Genomic DNA, 16,187 nt, shown 5'->3' on the forward strand with positions numbered 1-16,187 from the left:
TCATCTGGAGCCGTCTCCAAGCCCGACACCCACCAGTCCTAACACTCAATTCAGTAGAACAGAATTCCTCCTGGGAAGACGGTGAGGCTTTCTGGACCTGTGCTGTTCCGTGTAGCAGCCACTAGTCCTGTGTGGCCGCTGAACACTGGAAACGTGGCGAGTGTAATTGGAGATGTGCTGTACATGTAAAATGCATACCTGATTTTTAAGGCTTAGTATGAAAAAAGAATGCAAAATATCTCAGTAAATTTTGTATTGATTACCTGTTGAACTGATAATTTTTGGATATGTTGGGTTAAGTAAGATATATTGTTAAATTATTTCTACTTGTTCCTTTTAATTTTTTTAATGTGGCTACTAGAACATTTACAATGACATCTGAGGCACACTGCTCCAGACCCTGCAGCTCCTGGCTACCCCACTACCAGCATCACCTGGGAGCTTGTTAGGCTCGCAGATTTCAGCCTCGCTTCAAACCTGCTGGGGCAGACGCTGTGTGTAAGCAGCAGCCCAGGCTTCTGGCACATTACATATTCATAACACTATTTCCATATTCATATGCACAATGTACATATTCATATGCATATTACAGTTGAGAAGTGCTGGTCTAAGGGGAAGAGGGGCAACGAACAGAGCCTTGGTCATTCATCCTGGATGCAGACATTGATTAAATCTCTTCATTCAAAGCCTGTAAGTGTGGTTTTGCTCTGGGGTGGGGGAGAGGAAGATAGAGTTATCTCATTAGATAAGAGATTCTTTAAATCAGAGGCATACTACCAGACTTTAATCAAGCATTCTGAGCACAGACGTTTAAGAGGAAGTAAACTGAACACATCAGGTTTTAAAAAATGATTACAAATTTATGATAATACAGACTGATCATTTGAGCCATAAACTTTCAAAGGGAAGAGTCAGAACTCCTTGGGAACACCGATAAGCCTAGAGATTCTGAGCATTCAAAATTCAGATGGCGAGCACTATTTCTGAGAACAGTTAGAGCCATTGAAGTGATCACGGAGTTGATATCCAGAATTCTAGAAGGTTTGCCCCCAACTGCATCATGAACCAGCTGAGAAAATCTAGCTGGAGACAGGTTTTGATGTCTTTCTCTCTCGATTATTTTGTGTTCAGATTTTTTTTTTTTGGATGAAATCTGGACAGTAAGTACATTTATTATTAAACTTGAAACCATCTTCTCCCAAGGAATTTTAAGAATCTTAAGGGGGAGAAGGATATATTTCTATGGTTGTCTTAGCTGCTGAAATTTATCTGGCATTTAGCTGTCAAAATAGCTGCTGGCATTTCCAGACCCATTGCTTGAGGCAAACTGCAATACCAAACCCTTTTTAGATAAAAAGAAAGGGTTGTGGTATGCCTTGTTTATTCTGAATGCATTATTTTTTAAAAAAATTGTTTTGTCATATGTTGACTCTTATGGACAGCTGTGCTCGTTTGCCAGAGAAAACAGTGCGGTTGTTACCCTGACCCCTAGCAACACCTGCCTATTTAAAGTCAAGTTATTCTATAACTAAAATATGTTCTTTTAATAATGTATTCATATTACAGGAAGAGGCACATAACAGATGCTTAGTGACAAAGATACCTGCTTCCAGCATGTTTTCTGTAATAGCAGGGTGTTCCCATTCTCTTTAAAGGCCTCCGATGTCCTGGACAAAAGGTTTTTTATTCAGGGCTTTCCCTGGATGGTATTTAATAACTCTATCTTTCTTAAAGTGTATGAACGGTCATCATATCCTAGAAGGTTCAGGAAAAGATATTTGGCTTTCGGAATGGTTTCAAACTCATCCCAAGTTGTAGGGTTGTGTTCTCAATCTCCATTCACTGATTCCTCAGACACAGTGCTCTCGGGTTAAACTCAAAGTGTGTGTGTGTGTGTGTGTGTATGTGTATTTTTGTTTGTTTGTTTATTTTAAGTTGATTTCTGCTTTTCTTGTTTCCAAAAAGTTCAAGGCATTTAGTAGCGAGGAGAACAAGGCAAATAAAATGGAAATAGAAAGTCAGTACACAGAAAAGTAAGTGGAGAAATAATGTACTACTAATAAGACGGTACCAGCCGGAATACAAGACCCAAGCTCTCTTGCACATTTCCTGGAATCCAGGGATAAGAGGGAAGCAGTAAATATTAAACTACTCATGATCAGGAAGGAGGGAGTCTACCAGTTTCCCAACAGAGTCAAAATTTTTCTGGCAGCAAATTCCAAAAGAAATTCTCAAGCAGAGATTAAGGAGTATGGTGTGCCATTGTGGATAAATGGATTAATGCTAGTACCTTCCTCCTTGGGGATATACAAGGACTCAATGAAGCAAAACATGCTAAGCCCTTAGAATTGTGAGTGGCACATAGTGAACTCAAACATTAACTGTCATCCTCATCATGATTGTATAAAAGTTATATACAAATTACATAATAAAAAACATTGATAATATTCACAGTGACTTTTATAGCAAATGCAGAAGTGGATTTCATTTAGTTGTTTCTTGAAACAGCTCTAGCCAAGAACACGACATTGACACAACTCAGCGAAGGTGGCTGGCAGGAGCCACAGCTAATGTGGTTCAAGTGTGGGGCTGTCTGGTGTCCTCATTGGATCAAAGGACAGAAGGGAGCTAGAGAAATGGCTGGATTGCATATCTCCTAGACCAGTGGGATTCAGATATGTTTCTGAGTCATCTGGGAAGACATGATGGTTCTTTAGATGAGCAGGGGATGAATCAAAAACCCCCAAGTTCTTATAGGCAAAAGGCAGGCAGTTCCATAGACTTTTAGTGAGTTGCTTACTAATAACTAATTACTAATACTAGATGTATTATTGGGGGTTACTAACATTTGGTACTCAAAAAACTCACATTAATACTGTACTAGAATTTCCCGAGGGTTCTAATTCAGCGGTCTACCAGTAAGTCTGGTGATCCACAAACGCGATAATGTTGCAAAGACCAGAGAGAGCGATGGCTTGTTACCTGTTTATCGTTAGCGGCATCCGAAGTTTATTGGGATGATAATTGAATGGCAGCTATTCTTGATTTTTAAAGTATTAATTTATTTTTCTGAGGGTTGTTTGGTTAATCCTACAATGTGTTATGATTTACGTTTGTATCAAAGTATTGCTAAAGTTAATGTCTGTATGATTCCCTCCAAATGTGCTTGTGTTGTCTTCATGGCTCTTTGTCCATTGGAGTATCTTTCTCTGACTAAGTGACCGTCACAAAGGTTTGAGAGCCACTGCCTTAGATTCTATTGCCTGGATGCCACAGTGTCAGCTGGACTCTTACTCACTGCATGTTGCTGTGTAAACCAGCAAGGACAGCGTAAGGTTGACTCCCTAATGTATATTCAGGTATTTATTCAATAGGTATTTACTGAGCTAATCTGATTAATCTAAAATGAGCCCTTTGTGCTGATGCTGTACTAGGAAATGGGTGTACATTGGATCATAGAACTAACTTGGGCTCCTCATAGGACTTAGAGTCTAATAGGAATCCAAACTTTGAAACAACAGGGTGGGATGAGAGAAAATAATGATGGGGATCTGTTTGGGGGCCTATAAATGTTGGGGGTGTGGAGAAACTTTTCTGAAGAAGTAGCATTTGATCAGAGATTTGAAGGTAAATGGATGTTGGCCAAGCAAAGAGTGAAGAACAGTTCATTAAGAAAATGACTGAAAACCAGAAAAAAATCCTTTGTAGAATTCACTCATCCCTCCTCAGTCTTCAAATTCATGGACAGAAATGATTTGTATGGCAAGATGATCTTCGCACAATTACCATGCTTTTTCAAAATTTGTACCATCATTCTTCCAAAATTAAACTGGATAAAGCTTGCTCTGATCCATCTTGCTTAAAATTTATAGTCAGGTATTATATTCAGATTTTAGATTAATTATGTGCATACTTGTGTACTGTTACCTTTTGATGAGGGTTATACCTTGGAATCCTCATAAACCAGATGATGACTAATATTGTAACTTATAGTAATTCTGGGAACAGAAGGGTTAAGTTGAGTGGGGCATGGTTTAGGGATAAAATACAACCCTGTTCATTAGAACTAGGGCCTAAGGTCAGAATAAAAGACTAAGTTTGAGTTAATGTTGAGTTGCCTCAGAACTGAATTAAGATTTATTCAATTTCACATAAGGTCAAGAATAGCTTCAGCGCTGCCTTGGTCAAATAGCCCTCCTGGGAGAGTGGAGCCACCTGGGGACATAGAATTATACAGATCGTCATGTACTCCAGCACAATCTTCTTGGAAACTCTTATTTCTTCCATTCTTGATAATGAGTTTCACATGGGGATGAAAAAGTGTACATATCCCCAAATATTGGCTGGGGTTCTCAAAGCTGGGTCCCCAAACCATGTATTTCAGAATCAGCTGTGTTGTTTGTTACAAATGTAGATCGGGAGGCGCCACTCCAGAACAGCTCAATTAGAGTTTCTGGACAGTCTGCAATGACTCTTCGAAATCTTTTATATGCTCCCCCAACCACTAGTTTGTAGCCCTGTTCCCCAACTTCCTGCCCCATCACTAGTGATGACCCTGCTTTCTGCTTCTTAGAGAAAATTGAAACAATCAGCTAGAGGAATTTTTCTGATAATCCTGCTTTCAAATCTCCTAACCTACCCTCACCCTTTGTCTCTCATCTTCCAGCTGAGCTCTCTTCTGTGGACCACCCTCCTGCTTGCCTAGAAATTGTTTGCTACCAGTTTTCTCTTCTCTCTCCTATAGATTCTAGTGCTCCTTCTCAAAAAGATCCTTCTTATAGGCATTGAATTGCGTCCAAGTCTCTTCTATTAAACAACAAATATAAATTAAAAATACCCTCCTTGGTTCCACGGTCCCTCTAGCTACCACCTTCTCTTCCTCTCTTTCTAAAGTAGCCTTTTGGGAGGAGATCTGTAGATTTGGGTCTCTCTTTCTTCATCAGCCATTTCTTCCTCAGCTCACTGTCATCTGCTTCCAGGACCCCACCCAAACAGCTCTTGCTAAGGCCACCACTGATCTTTTCATCACTAAACCCACTGGGCATTTTCCACTTCCCCTCTTCCTCAATTTGTTTGCGGCATTCAACATCACAGAATACTTCCCTCGAAGAATCTCTTTCATTCTTGGCTTCTGAGACACTGTATTCCCCCATTGTTGGTTGTTTACTCTCTCTCTCAGCACAATCTGACTCCTCTTCTACCCAGCTATGAGATGTTGCATTTGCTTAACCAATGCTATCACACTTGGCAAGCTTCTTCATGCTCACGGCATCAACTGTCATCTATAATTGACTTGGAAATTGATGTCCTCAGCCCAGTCTGCTCCCGGATCTCCAAATCTGCATGTTCAGCTGCTTACTGGATATCTCCTTTACTATCTCTAAGTTAGCTCACATTCAACTCAGAATATGTTTGTCTCTCCTCTCTCCCCAAGCTGATATCACAGTGTTACTTGTTTCAGTAAATGGTACTATCATTCAACTAATCACATGAGTAAGAAACACCAAACTCACCCTTGAAACCTCCCCTTTCTCCATAACCAGTGAGTCCATCAGCAAATAGATATTTCTCAGATAGGCTATAGGCTTCTCAAATCCATCCCCTTGTGCTCATCTCCTCTTACCTGGATCATACCAATCACTTCTCCACTGGTTTTCCTGCCGGTAAGGTGGTCTTTTCCAAAAGCAGATTGATCCTTAATCTTTTGCTGACTTGCTTTGCTCTAAGACTGAAGACCGTAGTGCTTCTCAAGGCCCATAAGGGTCTCCAAGGTCCTCTGCCTCCTTCTCTTCCAGCCTCGCCCTCCACCATGTCTCCTCCCTCTTCCAGCCAGGCACATCGGTTTTATGCTTCTAGTCCCTCAAATATGCCATATTCCCTCACATCCCCAACCTTTCTCCGTGCCATTCACATGCTTGGAATGCTCTTTTCCTCCTCTTGGTCTGAGTTACTCTCACTCTTCAGGACCTCACTTTCTTGGAGAACACTTCCCTGCTCTCAGATGCTGGGTCTAGTTCCTTTGTAACCGAACCTCTCTTTCTCTAATAGTCCTTTTCTCAGTTTTTAATTATGCCCTCCTTTATGGGATTATTTGATCAGCATGTCCTGTCTTTCCATTAGCCTGAAAGCTGCTTGCCGGTGGGAGCCATGCCTGTTTTCCCTCTCGATGCCTCCCTGATGCCCAGCATAGGGCCTGGTGTGTTGCAGGCGTTCCAGGAAAGCATGGATGAAGAGCTAGGCACGCCCAGACCTGAAGGAAGGTTCCTAATGCTTGTCACAAGGACCATCAGAGCTTATTTCTCAAGTACCAAAGCACCAACATTGCTTCTTTGGAAATTACTCATCATCTATGAGGGAACATTTCTAGGAATTCGATAAATGTTTGTTGGAAGGGTCCGTTTCGGAGAAGCTCACAGCCCTGCTCTGATTATGAGGGCAATTTGAGAGGGCACGCAGAGGTTCTGTCCCCAGCTCTCAAGCCCGCACTGAGTGCTGCCTCTCCCTTCACAATGTCCATCGGCCCATCGTACCATCTGTTACCTGAAGAGGGATCAGACTGGAGATAGTTATGGTTTATCGTCTCTTTTCTGGTAAAAAGAAAATACATCTAACTTCTGCTCCTTTGTCTTTCATAGATCGGCTCTCCCCCTCCTACCCACTGTGCACATAAACAACATTGCTCTGACAGACAGACTTCTTCCTTTGCTTGGATATGCATCTGAGTTGAACAGAAGGGGAAAGTTGTAAATAATTGAAAAAGTCATAAAATTGGAACGTGTGTTGGGTGTATAAAAATAAAGTACTTTCCCATAAAATGCTCTGGGAATTGGTTTAGAATTCAGGGAAAACCATTCCATCCTGGAGTTGGACACAGTTCAACACTGGGGCCTTCCAGAAGTTGGAAGCGATGGCACATCCCTAGAAATCTGGGAAGTAAAAATTTTGCTCTTTAATTCTGGTTTTGCAAACTTGCATGAAAGAAGACCAAAACAGGGGCAGGAGGTTGGTGGAAGATAGTAAGTTACATTGTGTTGGAGGGACAGTTTTGGAATGCTGGAAGGAAACACCAGGAATGGGGGCTCGGACAGAGCAGAGGCAAAAAGTGGATTGAGTTGTAACCCCCTCTTACATCTCCTCCCATGGTCGCCCTCCCCTTTGTGGCATTGACCCCAGGGCCTTGCTCCCAACTACCTGCTTAAGCCCAGTTCTTCGAGAGTCTACCTTGACTAAGTGAGGCAAGACTGTGTGTTAGGAACCCCCTCCATTCACCTACTTATAATCCATTCTTTTCTTTTAAAACCCTCCTCATTGACTTTCCGATCTTTTTTCTGTTTAGGTTTTGACCTGCCCAGCGGCCTCAGGGGCCACCTGCATCATAATCACTGACATACTTGTTAAAATGCAGATCTGCTAGGTCAGGATCTCTGGGGATGAGGCAAGGAATCTAGCTCTTGATAAACCCTCTAAATGATTTTTTTAAATAATAATATTTTTTCTTATTATATTATGTTAGTCACCATACAGTACATCCCTCGTTTTTGATGTAAAGTTCCGTGATTCATTAGTTGCGTATGCCCATTAGGGTTTAAAACAATTGACTTGGTCCCTCCAGTTTTCAACTTCCTACTTCCTTTTCTTGGGGATTGAACTCACCTTTCTTTCATGACTCAGTGATCTGTGGGCAATGATCTGGTTCCGGCTGGCCCCAGGACACCCTTCCTTTGTGTACCATTCCCATGGCCAGTCCAGCAGTCCCCACCCTTACCTGCAATACCTAGGTGAGTCTGGCCTTACAGATGGGACACAGATTTTTAAGTTGTTAATTGTAAACATAAGATAATATGCTTCCCAGTGACATTTATCTTTCTAAAAGAAGGATGTATCCTCCAGGGAAATGCATATCTAGGGGATTCTGTGCATCCAAGGCCAAATGTGCCAAGATTAATTACAGCTGGAAATCCTTGATAAGCAGTCTTCAAATCAGAGTTAGAACCTGGTCACACACGTATCCTGCCTAATTGTAGAAATGACTACAGAGAATAGAAGGACAATTTACCCCTTAAAATGTTTTGCTGATGGTTTGATGGGGCTAGGGAAGTTTGCTGCTCCTGGAAACACCCTGTCTTGAATTAGCATTTTGGCGGTGTGTTTGGCAGTCCTTCCAGCCTGGGCTGCGGAGCCTTTAAGAGGAGAGAGGCCTGGGGATATGAGGAGGAATGAAGGAGACAGCAGGGGGTCTTGCTCCAGACCTGGGACCTGGTGATTGCGCTGCTCTGAGAGTCAGTTCTGGTTGGATCTCCAAGTTACTCTGTATGCCCCATTGTTCTCCTGGTAAATTACGGACAGTAATATTGATTTCATGGCCTGTGAAGATGAAATCTGCTGAGGCGCATGAAATATTTGGCACAGGAGATCTAGAGCATAATACTTGTTATCACGGTTGTCATCATCCGTATTATTACATCTGAGGTGGGAGAGGGAAGGAAGCAATTCTACTTTTTAAACCTTCAAACTTACCTAGGAGCACATGTTTCTGCTTTCACTCACATGCTCTTTTTCTCTATCAAACAAGGCCCTGGGGGATATCTTCCTCTGTGCCCCATTCTCCCGCAACATTTTGTAAACAGATGCGACCCAGGGAGCATGAACACCCAGGGCCAAAGGGTTCCCAGCATGAGGGAGATGTATAGAAAAGGGCAAGGGCTCTTCACTCATCCTGCCTTGGTGACAGCTGGGGAGTGTGTAGAACCTCAGTGTCATCTTCTTTTTGAGAAATCAGCTGGCAGAGTCGTGTCTGGTTCAGGCCAGGGGAGCCTGCAGCCAGGGCAGCAAGAGAGGTGTCCCAGAACACACAGCTGCAGGGGGCTGTCCCATTCTGCCTAGTCCAGTCACGAGGATTTACGTACCGTCCCTTAGGAGATACGGGGACTGAATCCTACCCTGGAAATCTACAAAAAGATTCAGGACAATCATCTGGTAGGCGTAAGAAGCTGCTGGGGCTTGATGCTTCTGAGCCAGGGTGTCCAGTTCCAAATCCAAGGCCATTGTAAATGGAAGCCAAGAGTGGCCCTGAGAAGCCTAAAGTACCTGATGCAAAATAAATGCTTCCTGTCCCCCAGGTTTGCCCTAGATGGGCAACTGAGCCTGCCCAGCGGCAACTTGGCATCAGCAGCAGCATAAGAAGCAGAGAACCTTATTATTTCTCAAAGAGAGGACCTTGCATGGCATCTCTAGGTAGGCTGCTGGGAGCCTGGGCCCTGCACTCTGCATATGCCTGGGTGGTGGGCATAGCCATCCACTCCTCTGCATCCTACCATGATGACAACTCCCACGGGAGCATTAGGACCATCATGGGACATCTGGGAGTTGGCAGAATGCACACCGTGATTAGGAATGTGGGCTCTTCAGATCAGAGACGGGAGAAGAGGAAGGGCATAAGGAGTCTATTGTGGAGCCCTACCATTGGCTCCCATGATCAGATAGGGAGTTTTCCTTGTGGGAACAGAAGCACAAGCGACTATATGTCCATAATGACAAGTCCCTATTTCCAGGCCTTGTGTATTCTAATATGTGTCTTCCTGTCTTCAAATCTATAACCCAAATAATGCGCAGGCACAGGAAAATCGTGCTCACGGCATTGACTCCTAGGTCACTTCAAAGCAAGCACCCCACCAGCTGGCAGAGTGCTTTTTAAAAATAGAGCATTTTTATAAAGTCCTCCAGAGGGCAGCAGAGAGCAGTCCTGAGGCACCAATGTGGAACTTGGTGAGAGGTGGCGCTAGAGGTGGTGGCGGTCACATTCCACCGGGCCTAACGACGGACTGGCTTTTGACTTGGGAGGATTTGCAATTAACAGCAGAAAGGGGGATGCATCGGACCCTAAAAAGTAAGGGTGTCCATTAGATACAAGAAAACTTGGGAGGTTTTGGAAGTGAGCCATTGCCACGGGCAAACGTTGCCTGTGAGTGATTGTCTGCGTGTTGCCACTCAGGAAAACGCTGGGCTTAAGACTTCATGATCTTTTAGTGACATTTGAGGACGTGTGGCTTCGAGTGTGCTTTCTAACGTCTTTGCTTTGACATTCCTCCCACTGGGCTATGGTGATCTGTCTACCCCTATGGACTTGAGAGCAGGGACCAAGTGCTATTGAAATTTGTATTTTCAACTCCCCAGCAGGACCTTCAACATCCTAGTTGTCAGGCGAATGTTTGGTGGATGAAGTTGAATTATCAGCTGCCAAATCTTTATAGGTATAAAATAAGCTGAAAAGACCTGCTTCCCTTTTTGAGACAGTGTTTGAGTTGTCCCCAGATTTCTGAGGTCAGAACAGAACCGTGCTCATCAGCAGCTGTCACAGCGTCTCTTTTTGACCATCTGGACCAATTCAGGTGCTGCCGTCTTTGAGAAATAGTTATCACCCCGTGGGACTCTTCGGCCAGAGCAAGTACTCCTCCAGGTGGTGGTTAGGGAACAAGAGGGCAGTGGGTGTGGATCAGCGAGAAGCCACCAAATCCCCAAGGAACATGTACTGCCTTCCCCTTCTCCCTCCGTTCTGGCCAGTGGTCTCTTCATGCATTAATGTTCTCCAAATCTGTACACTGGCATGGCTTGGAGCCGATGGTGCTGGAATCCAGCAGCCTTCTGGAGTTTGCTGTTCTCCCCTCCCGGCCTGGAGGCCGGATCTGCAAGGGCAGCTGCCTCTAAGTGTAGGGACGAACTCAGGAGTCCTGTTCTGAAAGCAGCTCAATCCAGGAGAGTGGGTGAGTGGGAGGTGGGGTTAGGGGATGAAGGGGAAGTGTGGGTGGGTGGTACGCAGGGCAGGCAAGGAGGGATTTGGGGAAATGGGCAAGGGGATTTTTGAGGGACGGGTGCTCTCACTATTGCACTGAATCCTCTCTTTATCGATGAGTGCCCCGGGAAGGCGTCCAGGGTTGTGGCGTTAAAACCTAGAGATTTCAGCAGGGAGCGTGTCAGGAGGAGAGAACAAAAGGAAACTGGAAATAAAAAGTGGCAGAAAGAGAGAAAGGATACGTGTGCACGCAATGCAGGGGACCTGGCTTTGAATCTGCCTGCGTGAAAATCTCTGAAGCTGGGGGGACATATGTGGCCAAGGTGCCGTGGGAGAGAGACAGGGCTCAAGAGCCGCCCATCCAGTCACGTCAGTGCTGGTGACCATTCGTCCCTTGCTTTACTCAGCAGCCTTCTCTCCTTGCTGGCTGCGCTGCTGCTCGAGAGGGAGGCCAGGAGCAAACATCGCAACCCCTAGGATTCGGTGCTGGGAGATAGACCCTTCCGCGGCCTCAGTCCCCTTGCTCCCCGTTTCCTCAGCTGAGCACAGGTAAATGATCGTGTCTCAGAACACTGCCTGTGGGGGTCTGGAAAGCAGTTTCTACAGCCAGATGCTCCCCTCCCCTTTGAAGATGGATGAGAGGAACATGCTTGGGGTGTCCCCCACCCCGCCCACCTCTGCTTGGGGTTCTCACTGAAATCCCCCCTCAGGTTGCAGAGCTGAGGAGGTCTGCTCGCTCGTGGACGCCTTCGTGACGCATACCCTCTGCGGAAGGGATGGGGGCGTATTACCAAAGGCACCGCGGCTCCGGAGGCTAAGCATCTGCGGGGTGTCTGCAGGCCGCACGTGCCCCCCCGGGACGAAGTGAAACGTCCTTGCCTTTCCCCGGGAAGAGCCGTACTCTGCAGCTGGCGTGACTTGTTTGCCCACAGCTCAGCTAACACATATTCCTCGTTTCATGGAGACGGGTGAGCACACGCCTTAACCCTGAATTTGGTGTTTTTACTGCCACAAACATCTGTAATGACGTTCTACAGCTTTAGCTCATCTGGGCGTCTGGGGTGAATCATGATTTTGTGCCAAAGCGGCTTCCAGTTTCTCAGCAGCTGCTCTGGGTTCTCAAGGCTGACTATACCGGTCACTGTGTCTGAAGGTCTCAAGGCTGCTCGCCCCTGTCCTACGAACAATTTCATTTCTCTCCTTCTCAGGAGAACAGAGGGTGGATGATTTCTTTGGGAACATTCAGGTTTTGCATGTTTTATTACACACATATGGACACACGCACACGCATGTGCAATGTCTTACATGTGACTTGTGGAAATCTGGAAGGGGTCTGTGGATCCCTTGAGGTTTATACAAGAATATCAGTTAAAGATGCTTTAGTTTACATGGAAACATTTTTATTATTTGTGTCTGATATCAGTATATTGGGTAACTTTCCATATTCTCAAAACTCCCTCTTTCAAATGCCTTTACAACCTTTGTCACTACGTGTCCGCTGACGGCTGCCCACTGCTCTGTTGAGGGGGGTGCCTGACAGGTGAGGTGGTACAGGGTGGCCCCAGGAAGTAGGAGGCAGGTTGCCAAGGTTCACAGACATTACCACTACGGTTTCAAATTCTGCCAATGCTTTCCTGACATGTGTTTTTAAACACAGGGGCTGGACCAAAGCTCTGGTGGCAGTCTCATGTCCCTTCAAAAGAGAACTGAGCATTGTCAGCTGATAGCCCCCAGCTGCCGTGCCTCAGGACTCACTGCAGGGCTCTCCTCAGAGAGTTCCCAGCCAGTGACTACCCATGGCAAGGGGGCCAGGCCTGGACATTTCTGCCACTGTGGGGCTTCCCTATGAGCAAACTTTGATATTGGGGCCAGCTGAGACTTTTCAGAGCTGCACCAAAGTCTGAGGCTCTTCCTGCCCATGCTCCCCACCCCCTTTCATCACAGGGGTCAGATCTGTGCCTGCTCCTGCATCTTCTCTCCCTGTCTTTCCCAGGTGTCCCCCCAGTAAATCTCTTGCACTTCTAACTCTGTCTTGGTGTCTGTCCTGGGAAGGACCTGCATGGGCACAGCTCTGTTCACAGGTGACATTGTTGGTCACTTCACCCAATCCCACTTTCTCTTCCCAGATCCCCACCTGCAAACAACTCCCACCACTTGCCAACACTGTTTTGTCGCAGAGTTAATTTGTTGAGTGTTGGGTTCCATCCTTCTGGCTATGCAAGTTAGTAGGGTTCATGATACCACCCCATTCAGCATCCTGTAGGATCCTGAGGTTCCCTGGAGATGAGACAGAGTCATGAGAGAGTCAAACACATACTTTATTTATGAATGGAAGTTCTTTCCAGGATCCTGGGCTGGATATCAGAAACCTCAGGAATGAAGGTTTCTGTCCACTTACACGACTCTTCTCTAAAACCAGGTCAATGAGGTCAGCTCCTGAGTTCTCTTTTCCCAGGAGTCCTCTTAGTCCTTCCAAAAGAAAGGACATTCCAGTGTGTCTTTGAACTCTGGTGGGGGTGAGGAGGACAAGGATTCCTGCTCTTCAGTCCCTCCCAGAAAGGTCTCCCACTCACCCCTCAATTACTATGGTCTGATTGTGAGTCCATGATATGTATCAGCTCTTCTCTGTGACAGAATGAAGAGGAGAGATTGGCACAATACAGGTAACACATTGACAGCAACTGGATCCCACATTTTGGAAGTAACATAACAAAAATGGCCCCATGATGTCCTATATTCTATTACTACTGAACAGTGTACCAAGGAAAAACGTTCAGAAGATAAACACAGGGTGACACATTGCTCTACGAATGAGACCCATGCACGGTCAAATCATGGTGTTTCTCACACATGGGAGCTGACAACATTTTTATAAGTTCAATGGGCACTGGACGGTGGGTCAGAGAAAGGCTTGCTGGGCCTTCAGCAGGGGTGTTCTGCCATATTTGAGCCAGCCACAACCATCCAGTATCCTCCCTTATTATGTGCAGTGATGATACTGTCCAACCACATCCCCTCAGTTACCCTGGACTTACTGGTGGCTCCCTTTGCAACATCTCAGCGAGCTCATTGCAAACGGCTCTCTGAAGGTCCCAGCCTTTTGCAGTGTGGGTCTTTAGAATCCTGAGAAGAATGTGCTTCTCAGCTGCCTCCATGCCTGATGGGCAGTCTGGACCCACTAGGGCAGGTGAGTTAGCCATAGCCAGTCTGGTAGTTTCCTCAAGAGTGGGAGGAGTTTTGTGTCCCCAGCTCAGGGCTAAGCGCAGAGCAGGTACTCAACAAATCCTTGTTGAATTCAACCCTCGCTTCTTCAATAGAAAAGATGTTTCCAATTCTTTGACACTTCCTTGGGTATGTCTCATAATCATGCTGGTTCCTTGCATACCCCTCTGGAGTAAATAATCCACGCACGGTACAGTCCTTTATTGGAAGTATGACTAATGCTTTGGGCATTGATTTTTTTCCCCCTTAAATAATGTCTTTCATTCATATATCTGCGCTGAGCTGGTTTTATTTAGTTTATTTAATCCTTCCCATGCTGCTTTGCAGAATATGGCTCTTGGGTTGTTCCGGCTTATACTGTTGCAATATAGCTTCCCCAGGCCTGCAAATGGCCTGGGAGGTTCTAGCCGGCTGGTAAAGGCTGTGAAGCCCGTGGGCAGCATTGGTCTCCCTCAACCCCACGGATGCAGCACAGGTGCGTCCATTCTTCAAACCACAAAAAGGACATTTATGGATGGTACACAAGACCTCTGCTTTTAGCTACGTTTGGACAAAACACAAATCTGGGAGACAGAGACTGCGTGCTCACCTGCTGGACACCTCAAAGCTCTAGTGAGATAGGCAGGATTAAATTCATGGCTCTTGATAGACTGACTGTCCTGTGGGGTGGGTGGGTCATCCCACCCTTATAGACAGGTGGCCAGTAAAGCCATGGGGGCACGAAGGGGAGAGTCAGAGAATTGGAAGGAATGATACAAGGTGGCCTCTTCCCACAAGTGGGGCTGCAGGGGGTAGCCTCCTTGTTCACTGGATGTCTGAGCACATGCCTTATGCTGGTAGAAAGCTAAGACTGCATTAGTGTCCCTGTCCTAAGATACCCCAAAAGGCCAGGGCAGGGAGTCCATGTGTTTATCTTCTCTGATGGCATCTCCAGCCGTGGGACTTGGCCTGTTGACATCTGATGGAGAAATGAAGTCCTCTGCTCTGTCAAAGAGCAAGATGTTCCAGAAGAAGGGAAGTACTTGTGATTTTAGGATTAATCAGAGAACGTTTGATATGGATATTGACACATTGTAGCAGTCGCTACTCTCCAGGAACGGGGTGTTAAGTCACTAGAACTGCTATTCCTATTCTTTTTGAGACCACAAATTTTGGGGAAAACAAACAAACAAAAAAAGTTACCTCGTTCAGCCCCACGGTTTTACAAATAAGGACAGAGGCTCAGATAGACTAAGTACGGCACAGGCCTCCCGACTCATGGTCTGTAGCTGACATTAGCCGGCATCAGCGGACTCAGGACAGTCCCTGGGACATAGTGCAGACGAACCCGAGGTTCTCCATCTCAGGATGTTTCAATGCACTGAAATATTGAGGTGCCTAAAGGAAGGCATCCATGCCTCCCTTTCACAGTTGCTTAGAAGACAGAGTTAAATCTTTCCTTCAGATTTTACATAGTTCCTTCTTTTGTTCACCCCGTCAAGTGAAGGTTGATATGAGGTTGACGTAAAGACCAGCGAAAGGCGGATTATCTGCACATGACTGAGGACAGCCTCACCGAAGTAAGACAGGGGCTCCAGGATTCCTCCTGGAATGAGCCCCCACACACAACCAAAGTTAATGTTAGAATTATGGCATGGATTGCAGGGAAAATCAAGTCCAACCTTGCCATTTTACAAGCTCAGAGAAGTTCAATGATTTGCCTTGGGTCACAGCATGGGGGATGACAAAGTCATAGAAGAATCTGGGTTTTTTTTTTTCCCACAAGCCCCAATGTGAGGGTGTTTCTGATGGTTTCTAGATCAAGGCATTATCCATGCATGGAGTGAAGCAAGACACAGATGGCGGTGGTGGCCCCACTGAGGACCTGTGGTCTAGGAGAGCATGTTGGAGTAGAAGCTGAAGCTCTCTGTCATGGTCTTGGAGTTGCTGTGAGAGGAGCCATTGGAGGCCAGGTCTAGGGATGAGGGTACGGTCTTGGGACCCTCCTCCAGCTCCTCCTCGTGGGCCCCCACCACGGTGGAGACGGTGGTCTCCAGGCGACTGACCTTATACACGCTGCCCTGGGTTTGGAGGTAGCGGGTGGATTTCATTTCGAGCCCCTCGTAGTCACCAGCACTGATAAAGGGGCAGCACCGGAAGGCATGCTTGAAGCCCAGACGGAACCTGGCGAGAGAGC

The 16,187-nt window shown here is 46.0% G+C and overlaps 1 protein-coding gene across 1 annotated transcript in view; it reads right to left on the reverse strand.

The window, feature by feature from the left end:
• Positions 1 to 12,718: 12,718 nt before the first annotated feature.
• The window catches only part of TACR1 (tachykinin receptor 1), a 144,410-nt gene continuing 140,941 nt past the window's right edge, over positions 12,719 to 16,187 (reverse strand). Inside the window, exon 5 of the mRNA XM_045788379.2 lies at positions 12,719 to 16,174. Within this exon, the coding sequence (XP_045644335.1) occupies positions 15,883 to 16,174 (292 nt within the window). The 3' untranslated portion in view covers positions 12,719 to 15,882. The remainder of the gene's footprint in view (positions 16,175 to 16,187) is intronic.

Source organism: Ursus americanus, chromosome 7 (assembly GCF_024610735.1).
Source record: "Ursus americanus isolate L20-20 chromosome 7, mUrsAme1.1.p, whole genome shotgun sequence".
Lineage (NCBI taxonomy): Eukaryota > Metazoa > Chordata > Mammalia > Carnivora > Ursidae > Ursus > Ursus americanus.